At 34.7% G+C, this 12,010-nt stretch overlaps 7 protein-coding genes across 7 annotated transcripts; 2 read left to right on the forward strand and 5 right to left on the reverse strand.

Moving 5' to 3' along the window:
* Positions 1 to 210: 210 nt before the first annotated feature.
* Positions 211 to 370, forward strand: RO3G_02930 (uncharacterized protein; the record flags this gene model as incomplete). The annotated part of the gene is made up of 2 exons (XM_067657521.1): positions 211 to 315; positions 353 to 370. The coding sequence occupies 2 exons, from the start codon at positions 211 to 213 to the stop codon at positions 368 to 370; spliced, it is 123 nt and encodes a 40-aa protein (XP_067513622.1).
* Positions 371 to 1,344: 974 nt separating this feature from the next.
* On the forward strand, positions 1,345 to 1,748 carry RO3G_02931 (uncharacterized protein; the record flags this gene model as incomplete). Its single annotated transcript, XM_067657522.1, has 2 exons — positions 1,345 to 1,412; positions 1,577 to 1,748. 2 exons carry the CDS (start codon positions 1,345 to 1,347, stop codon positions 1,746 to 1,748), a joined length of 240 nt encoding a protein of 79 aa, XP_067513623.1.
* A 970-nt stretch (positions 1,749 to 2,718) lies between these two features.
* RO3G_02932 (uncharacterized protein) lies at positions 2,719 to 3,028 on the reverse strand (the record flags this gene model as incomplete). Its single annotated transcript, XM_067657523.1, has 2 exons — positions 2,719 to 2,853; positions 2,906 to 3,028. 2 exons carry the CDS (start codon positions 3,026 to 3,028, stop codon positions 2,719 to 2,721), a joined length of 258 nt encoding a protein of 85 aa, XP_067513624.1.
* Positions 3,029 to 3,792: 764 nt separating this feature from the next.
* RO3G_02933 (uncharacterized protein) lies at positions 3,793 to 4,557 on the reverse strand (the record flags this gene model as incomplete). The annotated part of the gene is made up of 4 exons (XM_067657524.1): positions 3,793 to 3,821; positions 3,880 to 4,048; positions 4,213 to 4,488; positions 4,537 to 4,557. 4 exons carry the CDS (start codon positions 4,555 to 4,557, stop codon positions 3,793 to 3,795), a joined length of 495 nt encoding a protein of 164 aa, XP_067513625.1.
* A 376-nt stretch (positions 4,558 to 4,933) lies between these two features.
* On the reverse strand, positions 4,934 to 6,221 carry RO3G_02934 (uncharacterized protein; the record flags this gene model as incomplete). The annotated part of the gene is made up of 3 exons (XM_067657525.1): positions 4,934 to 5,827; positions 5,876 to 6,055; positions 6,207 to 6,221. The coding sequence occupies 3 exons, from the start codon at positions 6,219 to 6,221 to the stop codon at positions 4,934 to 4,936; spliced, it is 1,089 nt and encodes a 362-aa protein (XP_067513626.1).
* Positions 6,222 to 8,115: 1,894 nt separating this feature from the next.
* RO3G_02935 (uncharacterized protein) lies at positions 8,116 to 9,108 on the reverse strand (the record flags this gene model as incomplete). The annotated part of the gene is made up of 2 exons (XM_067657526.1): positions 8,116 to 8,616; positions 8,731 to 9,108. 2 exons carry the CDS (start codon positions 9,106 to 9,108, stop codon positions 8,116 to 8,118), a joined length of 879 nt encoding a protein of 292 aa, XP_067513627.1.
* A 1,898-nt stretch (positions 9,109 to 11,006) lies between these two features.
* On the reverse strand, positions 11,007 to 11,819 carry RO3G_02936 (uncharacterized protein; the record flags this gene model as incomplete). The annotated part of the gene is made up of 1 exon (XM_067657527.1): positions 11,007 to 11,819. One exon carries the CDS (start codon positions 11,817 to 11,819, stop codon positions 11,007 to 11,009), a length of 813 nt encoding a protein of 270 aa, XP_067513628.1.
* Between the last annotated feature and the right edge of the window lie 191 nt (positions 11,820 to 12,010).

The following is a 12,010-nucleotide window of genomic DNA, read 5'->3' on the forward strand; positions in this document are numbered from 1 at the left end:
CAGACGCGTGTATAGACATGTTTATTGAAGAAAAGTGATCATGGTAACCGGAGTAGAAAATATTAAACAGAATGTTCTAACTAATTGTATGTTACTTTTTGTGATGTATGACAGAGTTGACATACTATTCATTGAACATTATACTTGTATTTTTATCTTCTTTTTCTCTTTTCTTTTTTCTTCTCGCTCTCCAGCCTCTTTTAGATAATTATGAGCTCATTTTGGTTATTATGCGAAAATGGAACCTGTCATTGTGATTGGAGAGTGACGCTGGTTGATTGTGTAGAAAGAAATGATATGTTGGCCATGTGTGTGGTAAATTTAGCATTATCTGCTATTATGTTAATTATAGGTAGAAGCATTTGAATAAAAAAAATGATGCGATGCTAAGCACAAAGAAAAATTAGGGGCAGCGATATTGTTTCATAAAATTTGTCAAAAAAAACTGCTCGTTTTTTATATTGTTCCATTTACATATTTCGTAAGGCCTAGACCAATAGAATCCTTACTTGTCTTTGGTGTTATTTTCTCAGCTTGTAAGTTCCCTTCTGATTTTAGTAAAATGTATTGAAAACTGATGTCTAGGTAGTACGTATTATTAGCATGATTATTATTATAAAGGACATCGCTCCTAATCCTATCTTCAGAGCTTGTAAGTACCCATCACTAGTTTAACTCCAATACTATTTTTACTTATTCTCCCCCCCCTTTTTTTTTGCTAGTCTTTTATGAACTTCCTTGGCAATTTGGCATTTGTGCGTTAAATTGCTATATGTTTGGAATTGCACATACAGTTTCAGATGTAAGTAAAATATAATTATAATGGAATGTCCGCTTATCTATATATCTTAGAGTTATAAAATAACAGAGCGATGGTCTTTGTTTTCTGCTCGTCGAATTGATATCATATTTACTTTCTTAATAATCTGTCCCTTTATTATCAACAATGCACTCACTATTGCTGCAGCTATCTACGCACAAAAAGATGATTATTATTTAGCCAAAATATTCACTGGTGCACTTTACTACATGTGGACATTATATTGTCTTGTATTGAGTCTCTTTTCATTCTATTTTGGATTCGGACTTTTGGAACTATTAAACATTCATTTTAAAAATCAAGAAAGAGAAAATGAAGCAATAACTGTAAAAACTAAATATACTATACTTAAGGTAAAAAAAAATTGAATACAATATGTAAATGAAGGAAATTGACGCAAGTAATAATAGGCAAGGGTGCTAATAATTACCATAATCTTAGCACAACTCATATTTGCTATTATAAAATGTATTTATGCCGCACTCAGAGAACCAATATTGAAGAATAGGACCTACAGTTTAATTATGGCTTCTATATGGACATTTGATGGTACAGTTGCCTCTATATTCATCGTTTCGACTTTATCGATCAAGTAAGTGACCTCAAAAGCGAATATTCCCTTACATCCAATTCATTCCTTATTCCTGTTTTTGTTATGTATAGTCCAAAACTGATATTTCAATCCTTTTTCAACCTGATAACAAATAGCAAAGAAAGTTCGTGTAACTTAAATAACGAAATAACAGTAAAAAATAGTCCTGAAGACAACGATGCATACCAAAAACAAATTTGCAGTGAAGAGCTAACTTACTTTGAAGCACAGAAAGACCAGTATGAAATGGTCACAGAAAAAGCAAGAACAAAGCAAAAAAAACCCGCTCAAAAAATATTTAATATACCTTCTAAACATGAATTTATAGTTTACTAAATTATATATTTGTATATACATTGCATACAATCATTTACTTAATAATAATAAAAATCTACGGCTTGGCTATCGATTCTTTACCATTTAACTATGATAAAAAATAGGAGAAAGAACTTTCCATATTGCTTATTCCACATATACAATGGTTCCGAATCAAGTTGTCGCTTTCGTGCCTTATCGTTTTGCATATTAATAAAAAAAAATATGTTATAAATAAAATATTAATACCCTTTACAGTGAAAGAAAATAGGTTTGATCAGGTCTGTTGAAAATGTGTTATGCAAATGAAAATAAGCTAAGTACAAATCTGATTTGGTCAAGCTGGGTGTCTTTTTTTTGCTTTATCACTGGTATCAAAATGGGTTTGAATTAAGCTGCATTATTTGTTTCCACAATTTACTTTCATAAACTATATGTGCTTCACAAGATGTCAAGGAATGTCTAATCCAAGCCTGATAGACTGTAAGGGATCTTTGGTCTGAAGCCTAGCGAATATGCTCATTAAGTTGAGTGACACGTCTAACTGAAGCAGAATCCTTGTTGAGAGCATTCTTCAGCCTTGCCCAAAGCTCTTTGGAAGAATTAAAGAATGAGAAGTATGATAATAAGGCATGATTATATGTCCGCACTGACTAACCCAATGCTGGATCTCTTTATGTCTTATGAAGCACAGTATTTTCTAATCCAGGATATTAAGACTTGTAATCAACAATTTCCAGGGTCGTAAGAATTTGCTTGGTATATTCCAAAAAGGAAAAAAAATCCGGCCTTGCTCCACAAATTAGAGCAAGAGGTTGAGGTAGTTAAGCCTTAAACTTGTGCAGACAGGGAAATATAAATTCCCGTTTTACTGTTTCTTGAAAATTATGTACGCAACAATCTATAAATCTGCTTTAATACATAGATTATTGCTGCCAATTGTTTTCAATTATTTCCCATAATCTTTTGTAGCACTTCTATCTATTCTATTTTATGCTACTTTCTCTTCAAAAATATTTAATTTTTGCATGTTTGAGTTGGCTGCAGTCAAGGCATCTTTCTTTTGCTTTTGTCTAAATTCAGCTTGTTTCAACTCTTCTGTTTTAATACGTGTAATTGGAGCAAACTAGATTACATAGTCTTAATTTTTGCCTTTCTATTCAAATCGCTTATATTACCTCTTTTGTATGGTGAAGACATTGTTGAGGAAGATCAATGGAGGCATAGCACTTGTTAAACTCTTGCCAAAAGTGGAAGCATCGTCCACGACCTAATTTAAGGTGAATGGTTTGAGCAAACATTATTTTTTATAAACATTACCACAATCTAAACCGAAACCGGATGCCATGTTCAAAGAAAAAAGTCTAATTTTTTATACAGGGTTTCTTTGTAGTGTTTTAAATTTTGCAAGTGGTTAGTAGTGTCTTTTTTTTTTTATTCAGATGAAAACACTTATTTGATACTTTTAAATTCTATTAGAATAAAAGACATTTATTGTAAAAGTAAGAAGATAAGTATTATGTATGTCGGGTCTGGTATTTTAATCATCAATTTGCCAAGTGTTATTTGCATTTGTTTTGTTGAGTTCCAGTTCGTGAAATTTACGCTTATTAGCAGCGCCTCTCTGAACAAAGGGGAGAAGTCCTTTTCCAAAATTATTCATACAGTGTATCCCAAGTATAATCGTCATGACGTCGATCAATATGCCCATAAGTACTATTGAAAGAGATGTTACATTATACTATACTTTCAAACTCTTATCAAGGGCCTACCAAATACAATCCAAGTGTACCAATTATTTTCAGGTTGAAATGTATCTTTACAAATTAGAGCAAAATGAAACAATATCCAATATTTTCAATATATAAAAATAATCATACGCATCTTGCTTTCTGTACTTCACTGCTGTTCTGGCAAAAATACAAAAAGGGAAGAATCAAAGATTGTCCACTATCAACTGAAGCCAAGTATCCCGCTTTTCTCATTGCTTCACTAAATCCTGCTTCTCGAGTGAATTGGATGAGATAAAATAGTGAAATAAGAAATTCTGTAAAGATGTCGACCTTTAGGCAGAGTACAAAAAACTGAAAGGTTCTGTACATTTCTATTGATTTTATAAGCACCATAGTGTAATTATTATGAGCTGACTTACTTTGGATACGAACATCTGCACCAATCTTTTTATAAATATTCCAGCCAAACTGTTTTGACATTTGAAAACTCAAGTAAGACATGATAATTGCAAATGCAAGAATATTGACTGAGAGCGCAATTTCAATCTTTTCTGCTGTTTCCAAATAGATATAAGTGAAGGATGTAGTCTTTAATAAATTCAACCATTTTACACCATCCACTACTTCCAAAGCGCCCAGGATGGCACATAAACAGTTGACAACTGCCAATACTAAGATTTCTGCTGTATTTTGATACACTGTCTGCTCCAATTATTACTAACATGTATACACAATGAAATAAAAGGACTTACTGCATCGACAGCCATACCAAAAAACCAAAATTGAAATCCTATAAAAGCAATGTTTTCCCACTTGATTCTACCCAATCGATATGCTGCTTTTTCGGGTATCATTTCATTGTTGGATGAAGACTGCAATACGTTATTCGAATCGACCCAAGGTAATTGATTTGCTTCTAATGTATTTTGTGCACAGATAGCAGTTTGAAGAATGACAATGAATACGCACTGGATCAAGGCCATAATCACATATAACTTCGACCAGCGAGTTTCTGTGATACGTGTAATCTATCCAAGCATTATTATCTCATGTTAATACCGTCAATTTTTACTTACTATTTTTTGTACTGTGACCATGGGTTTATGAGCAAAAACCAGTTTGCTTTTAAGAAGAAGAAAAAAGAGTGAAAATAAAAATAGATTGCCAAAAAGGAAAATTATATTCAATATGTTTTGGTGTAACATTGCATCTAGCCTTTGAAACAAACATACGAACAAACAAATAGAGTAGAGAGGAGAGAGTGATGAAGGCGGCAATGAAAAAGTATATGAATAGTTTATTCCTTATTTATCTTTATTTTATTTCCTAAACAAAGAAGAATAAAGAAAAGGAGATATGTAAAGCATAGGTAAATCAATTACACTCATTTTTGAATAGCCGAGGTATTTAAATAAAACAAGAACTGCTTAGCTTTTAATAATAAGAATACACGCAATTAAGTACTTTTTATTATTAAGAAGAGTGAAGATTTTTAATTTTATCTTTTACTTTTTCAATCCAATCCGGTTCTGTCTTATGTATAACTACTGTTGACGAAGCATCCTTTTTGTTTTCAATCACCACATGATGAGGCTCATTCCATACTTCAATATCTGGATTTAAATGGTCGATACCCAAATCAAGCTTCTTTTCTTTGTTGTGATGATGTGGATATAAAAATATCTCTCTTAGCGTAAATAATGTCTTTTGATTTTCTACTTTTGTTTCCCTGGTATGCCTTGGATTCACAGGTTCTAAAAATCGTATGCTTTGTGACTCTGTTGTTGTCTGTGGTGCCCTTCTCTCCGATGATTCCTCTGGTAAGAAGTCCTCTTCATCCAAATGACTTGTCGCCGTTTCAATCGCTTCTTCTTCATCCTGCACTGGTGACGAGGATTGCATCGTGTTTCTTAGCGTGTTTCTTTTCAGTTCTCCACTCTTTCGTGTAAATTTAGGTAATCGAATCACTTGACTGGTACTACTTGAGCTGGCGATTGAAAGTGTACGTGTTCGAATGCGGTCTCCAAGTTTAAAGAGAGGGATTGTTGTACCGTGAACCAAAGTCGAGGCCAAGACAATAAAGAGTACCACAGGACTAATGAGTTCAATGGTGACAGGTTGACTTTCAGGTTCCTCGAAAATCTCCAGCATATCTTCTTTAGCAATTGTGGATAAAAACACGGCACCGACACCCATCGGACCAAACCAACCACTAAAGAGGGCTTCCCAGTAGGTTGTCATTGCTGGCATGACAGGTTTAAGGATGAGCATGGCAGGTAATCTCCGAAAAAGCAGGATTAAGAGTGCAATGACGACTAAACGCCACGGTTCTAATCCAATATGTGTATTATCAAAATCTGACCAGGGCTAATTACATGTTATTCACATGTTTCATGCTTAAAAAAGGTGGCTTACAATAATGGCACCAATATAAACAAAGACAGACAAATTCAACATCATATCAATCACTTCCTGAAAATGAGCTTCTTCTGTTTCTTGCCTAAACCAATCATCCCACGAAAATGCGTTGCCTGCAACAAAACATGCTAATAAATCATCACTTCCAGAGAAACCAGTCATGCTCATAAGGAATAACTAAAATAGCAAATGTGTGTAAGTTTAAACTTATTTTATTTTGTTTTTCCTTACAGCCAATGCAATAGCAAAGCAAAGAAAAGAAGGTTTATCAATCAAGTGGCTAATAAAAGGCATGAGTATGTAACCTCAATGTGTAGGATAAACTTACTTTCTCTCTGACCATTGCAATATTATTCTAGCAATATAGCCTACGACAAGTCCAATAATACAAGAAAGTGTAATTTGAAATAAACAAGTGATATAAACCCATTTTCCAATTGCTGTTCCCACATTATGCTCACTGATTAAAAATAAAGCTAAAAAAAGAAATGGGAAGGCCATGCCATCATTGGCTCCACTAGAATGAATGAGTTTTATAAACCACAAATCTTTGTGTTATACCTTTCTGCTGATAATGCGTTTCGTATGTGACAAGGTACATGTTTTTCTGCAAATCTTCCTTTTACTACAGAGTTTGCTAGTATCTTTTTGATAAGAGTTTGAATGATATAGATTGGGATAAAATTTATAAGCAATCACTTACTGGATCAGTTGGACATACACAAGCAGCAATGACAAGAGAATGGAGCTATAATAGATCTTTATAAATAATTATATGTCTATTTTTGTATCTTACATAATCAAGAGGTGGAATTAACCACCAGATAAATAAACCACTGACTAGCCACATAAATATCATGATGGGTACCAGTAATATAAACATCGTAAGCCACTCTTTTTTCATATAATATCTACATTTTTTATTAGCTTTTCTTATTGCTATGGTTTGTTACTGCTTACTTTGGTAATTCAATACCAACAGTCATCACCTACGTGTACGTTATTATTACTTCATAACTTTTTTTATTTTATTTTTTTTTTACTTGAATAGCCAATATACACCTTGTTAGTTCTTTTGTTATTTCATCGTGATCATCCCAACCAAGTGGATTAAATCCATTTGATACCAATGGCCCCGCTATGATCCCCACAACCAAGGCCACAACTAACAAAATCATCAATTACTACAAACTATGTACCATACATATTCCTATTACATGCTTCAGATAGAAAACATCTTTCTTTTATAAACATAGAAACATATCCAAACAGTAAGATAAATCCGCTTAAAATAGCAATAGCTATAGTAAAGGTTGAAAATTCACCAGGTATAATTGTTAATGACATCAATGAAGAACAAAAAAAAAAAAAAAAAAAAAAAAAAGTCTGTTATTTTTAAAATGTTTCAATAGCGAAGGAGATCTATTTAATAAGACCAATGAACTTTTTCCTCCTCATTTTCTGTAAAATACATTCCATTCTGTGTGTAACATGTAGATCTCTTGTTGAGTTATTTCATAGATGAATTGAAAAAAGATTCAAGGGAGAGAAAGGGAGAGAAAAGGAGGCTATGAAGTAAATTGCTTACAGAAAATATAAAAAAGGGATCGATCATTACTTATTTAATAAGCCAATATCAGTGCATTTTAACACCAAAGAAACATTAAAACAGAGATCAATCAAATCTAGAATGTTTATTGTTTATGTTAAGCAATAAATGAAGAATGGCTACAGAATTATCTGATTTTTTGTTTAAAAAAAAAAAACTAATTTTCTGCATGAAGGAGAGTCACGTATTGATTAGGATGAAAAAAAAAATAGCTTTTATTCTTTTACAATAGTACAAAGACCCGCCATAGTAATTATTATTATTGCACTCTCTGAACTATATAAACCCCATTGGAGATAAATATTCGATTCCCAGCCTTTTTACTCTGATATCATCCTTACAAATATGAAATATGCAATAATTAAGTGGATCAATGAGGAAGTCATTTTAAGCTCAGTTTAACAGTCATCTTTATTTTTCTTTTTCTTTTTTTTTATAAAAGGAGGATTTTATTTAGGTGCCGCATAGCGTACACCATTGTAAGCGGTAAATAAAGTGCAATCAGTTTTTTTTTTTTTTTTTTTTTTTTTTTTTTTGGTAGTTTGTTATTTTTGATTTGCAATCCGTGCTAAGTGTGATAATGTCAAAGAAACCTGAGTTAGAGAACTGAGAGGAAACATCCTATGGATTAGCCTTGTAGTAAACGACTATTGTTTTCTTTGTGAATCTTGAGGATTTGCCTTGTGGCTCTTGCTACTACTTCCTGAGGCCAGAATTCATGGTCTTCAAAAATAAATTTCCAGTGAAGTTGCCATAGAGAGAGCAGCACATAAGCGATGATATCCAAGTAGGTCACAGAGAGTGAAGGAGGGAGTTGAATGAGGCTATAAGTCAACTTGGCGGGATCACCGAAAAAGCGAGAAGAAATTGTTTGCCAGATTTCATGTTTGAAGGGACAAGACCAGACAAAGTGTTCTTCAGAATAGACACCGTCACAATATACACAATCAGGGTCTGGAAATCGGGTTGGGATTAACTGGCGAAGACGTTCCTTACATGGCATTTTGTGATAATAAAGTCTCCAGAGTAACGTGTGAGCTCTGTGTGGGATAGATGCTTTCCAAAAAAGGCGCCAAGCAGTAGGACTCGCACGCGGATATGATGCTGGTAACGTGGATGAGTGCGGTAGCTGAGATTTGCGAAATCATTTTGTGTTCAAAGAGGCTATAGGGGTCCCATCTGGCAAAAGTGAATCCAGGATATTGTCAAAGTCTGTTTCAGTAAGCGCAGGAAGTGGTAGTACTGACGAGATCATGTGGATCGAATTGTGTGGACATTTGAACTGCTGGAAGAAGGTGGTTTCTTGTATGCGACATAGTTGAAGCTGTTCGGGGTAATTCTTGTTCTTAGAGCGAAAAGGATCTGAAGGTGTGGGAGATCTACCTCGAAACTTACCACAAGCCATACCAAATTCATATACATGCTTGGCAAGAATTCCAGACCAGTAAGAAGCCTTGAAGACCTGATTTGGCAGGAGCAGATAAGGACAGACTTGAGTCAGCGGTAGTTCACTGACCATATGAATATCGAAGGCTTGCCAATCAATGTTGTAATCAATTTTATCCATCGTTTTGAACAATGAGTTGAAACAGCCAAAGAACTTGATTGTGCTTGAACGCATATTAGGAAGTAGTAAAAGTAAAATATGAGAAGGTGAAACTGAGAAAAGGCGCAAGCAATGTCGAAGAATATTACTAATGAAAGTGTCGTAGTAAGGTAGATCAGAGGAGGGAAGAAGAAGTGGCTGCAACCATCGAAGTTGTAGAGCTGCATGTTGTGTTCCAAGATCTAAAATGGCAAGCCCGCCTTCCTTACGTGATCTTTGGAATGTTTGGAAGCTGACTGCAGGAAAGCTTTTGCGTGCGAGAAATTGAATCATAGTCGAGCGAACCTTACCGGGGTAGGATTGAAGAACAGCAAGAACACGGATAATATGTCAGAACGGACCAAGCAAGAGTGTATTAGCGACTAAACTACAACCAAGGATTGACAGGTTGCGTTGAGCGAGCATTTGAGCACGTTGCTGTAACTTGAGCAGGAGGTTATTAAGAAAACTAGAAAGATCTTTATTTTTCTTTTCGCGTCCCATCTAGTCATTTCAGAAAGTAAAGTCGCTGATTTTGAGTTTGATGTCGTGCAAAAGAAATTGCATTTTCAACAATGATGTCGACTGATCCAAAAATAAAGTTGTGCTCACGTGTCATGAACTTCATTTATTTTTACTGAACTTAAATAACTGAGCACCGATTTTTACTTATAAACCAAAATTACTTTGACTTATAAATCTTCCCTCACTTTTAATAAAGGATTAAAGGAGATCCATTTCGTTTAGCCGCCTAATTTACAATTAACTATAGATTCATAAAGTCAAAATCTTACACACTTTTTTTGACATTGTAATAAAAGAATAGGGAGCAGACGTCCGTTCTTGTATCTCAAAACAGTGACAAACTAAAGATACCCTGTTTTTTTTTTTACGATATTCATCAACCTTACTTTATTTTATTGGATTCGTTACTCCTAGTTGTATTTCTTCAAATGGCAAGACCGCTTGCGATCCTGTGAAGTTGAAAAGATGCCATCGAAATTGGATTCAGAGACAGCTAGACGGTGTCGCGAGGGTTGAAAGGGATTGACAGAGCGAATGCAGAGTCGATGGAAGACATCAAGGACAAGCAAACTAAGTGGCATATCCATCAGCAGTTTGCGTAAATCACACAAATTATTCGGTAGCTGGAGAGTCCCTAATTCATACATGACATAAAGGCCTTCGGATGGCAACACCAAGAGATAGAAGGTAATGGATCGTCCAATAATTTGCAAACCTAGGATACCCTCCAAGTTTTGTGAGTCGAGGGCATTCTTGCAAAATATCGCCACTCGAATCAGATCGTTCGACAACAAAAAGCTGTTTGCTTCATGGCATACTGGTTTTACTTCACCGTATCCATGGCTGGTCGACCATTTTGAGATATTTGGTACTTATAATATAAAAACAGTAAGAAGTCAATAGCTGACAACTACTATTTATTAAGTAAAAAAAGGAGAAAAACTAATAATTTAGAATGAACCCTGGATTATAGTCTGACGTAGTGTACAATCACACCAAATAAATTTTCGGAAACAAAAAATTTAAAAAATATGGCATGTAAGTTCAAGACCAATTAATACGTATATACTTAAGCTTGGGATTTCAAGTTTTGAGAAAAGAAAGATTCACATGTTTATTTTAAAAATATGTTCATAAAATGATTCTCAGTATTCTGTTGCGCCGCCTTTAGCTTTAATAACTGCCTCACACCGTCTCTTCATGCTTCGAACTAATGGGTTGGCAAACTCATCATCCATTCTTTCCCATTCTTCTCGTAGAGCCACCTTCAATTGCTCCAAGTTTTTGATCGACAATCTTTTTCTTTCAATTCGCCTTTCAAGAGCATTCCAAACATGCTCAATGGGGTTCAAATCAGGTCTTTGAGCAGGCCAGTGCTCAAAATCCTTGATTTGGTGGGTCTCCTTCTACTAACGAGTATAACCACCTGTATGACAGGAAGCACCATCCTCTTGGAAGATAAAATCCCTCTCCTGATGCAACGTGACATTTGTAAGCCAAGGATGGAACTTATTGGCTAAAATATTGATATATTTTTCTTGGTCTACGGAACTGGTATCAATAATTTCTAAAGGTCCGAAACCTCCTCCCCAAAAACATCTCAAAACCATAGCACCACCTCCCCACTTGACTGTGGGTATTATATTTCTTTCATCATAACGCTCTCCTTCCTTCCTGAGCACTCTTTTTCTGAGTTTACTGCCTTCTACACAAAAGCGCGACTCATCGGACCAAACAACGCTTCTCCATTGGTCTTCCGTCCAATTTAGATGTTCCTTCGCCCATCGAAGCCTACTTTTGCAGTGTCTTGCAGCCAATCTAGGCTTGTGTGCTACTCTGTATGATTTGAAGTCAAGTCGATCGACATACGATTGAAGAGTTTCTATGTTAGCAAAAACATCTAGCTTTGCTAATTCCACATTTATTTCTTTATAAGAGGCGAAAGGATCCTCTCTAAATATCCTGTTCAAGTGCCTTTCAGTTCTTTCATTTATTTTCGATGGACGGCCTGTTTGCTTGTGAGGCAAAGGGCTGCCATAGTCATCAATCTTGGTTTTTATGTCTTGCACAGTAGACTTGTTCAATCCAACAAGGTCTGCAATCTCTCTAACCGTATGATGTGTTCTAAGAAGATAAAAAACCTCCCATGTTTTATTTTCTTTTGTTTCATCTTCAGATATAATTAAAGGTCGGGTGCAGTCTTTGGAGATTTGAGCAGACATGTTTTTTTTTTAATGTATTGATGGATGGGAAAAAGACAAGTTTATTTTGTTATGAGGTTAAAATTATCTTCAATAAATTTCTTTGTCTGAAAATCTATTTGGTGTGGTTGTATAATTTTTAATTTCACAACTATTGTCTTTTTATAGTTTTTGTCTGATATTTTTTATTTGGCAAAACAATAAGGATTAAA

The sequence above is a fragment of the Rhizopus delemar genome, genomic scaffold (assembly GCF_000149305.1).
Source record: "Rhizopus delemar RA 99-880 supercont3.2 genomic scaffold, whole genome shotgun sequence".
Classification (NCBI taxonomy): Eukaryota; Fungi; Mucoromycota; class Mucoromycetes; order Mucorales; family Rhizopodaceae; genus Rhizopus; species Rhizopus delemar.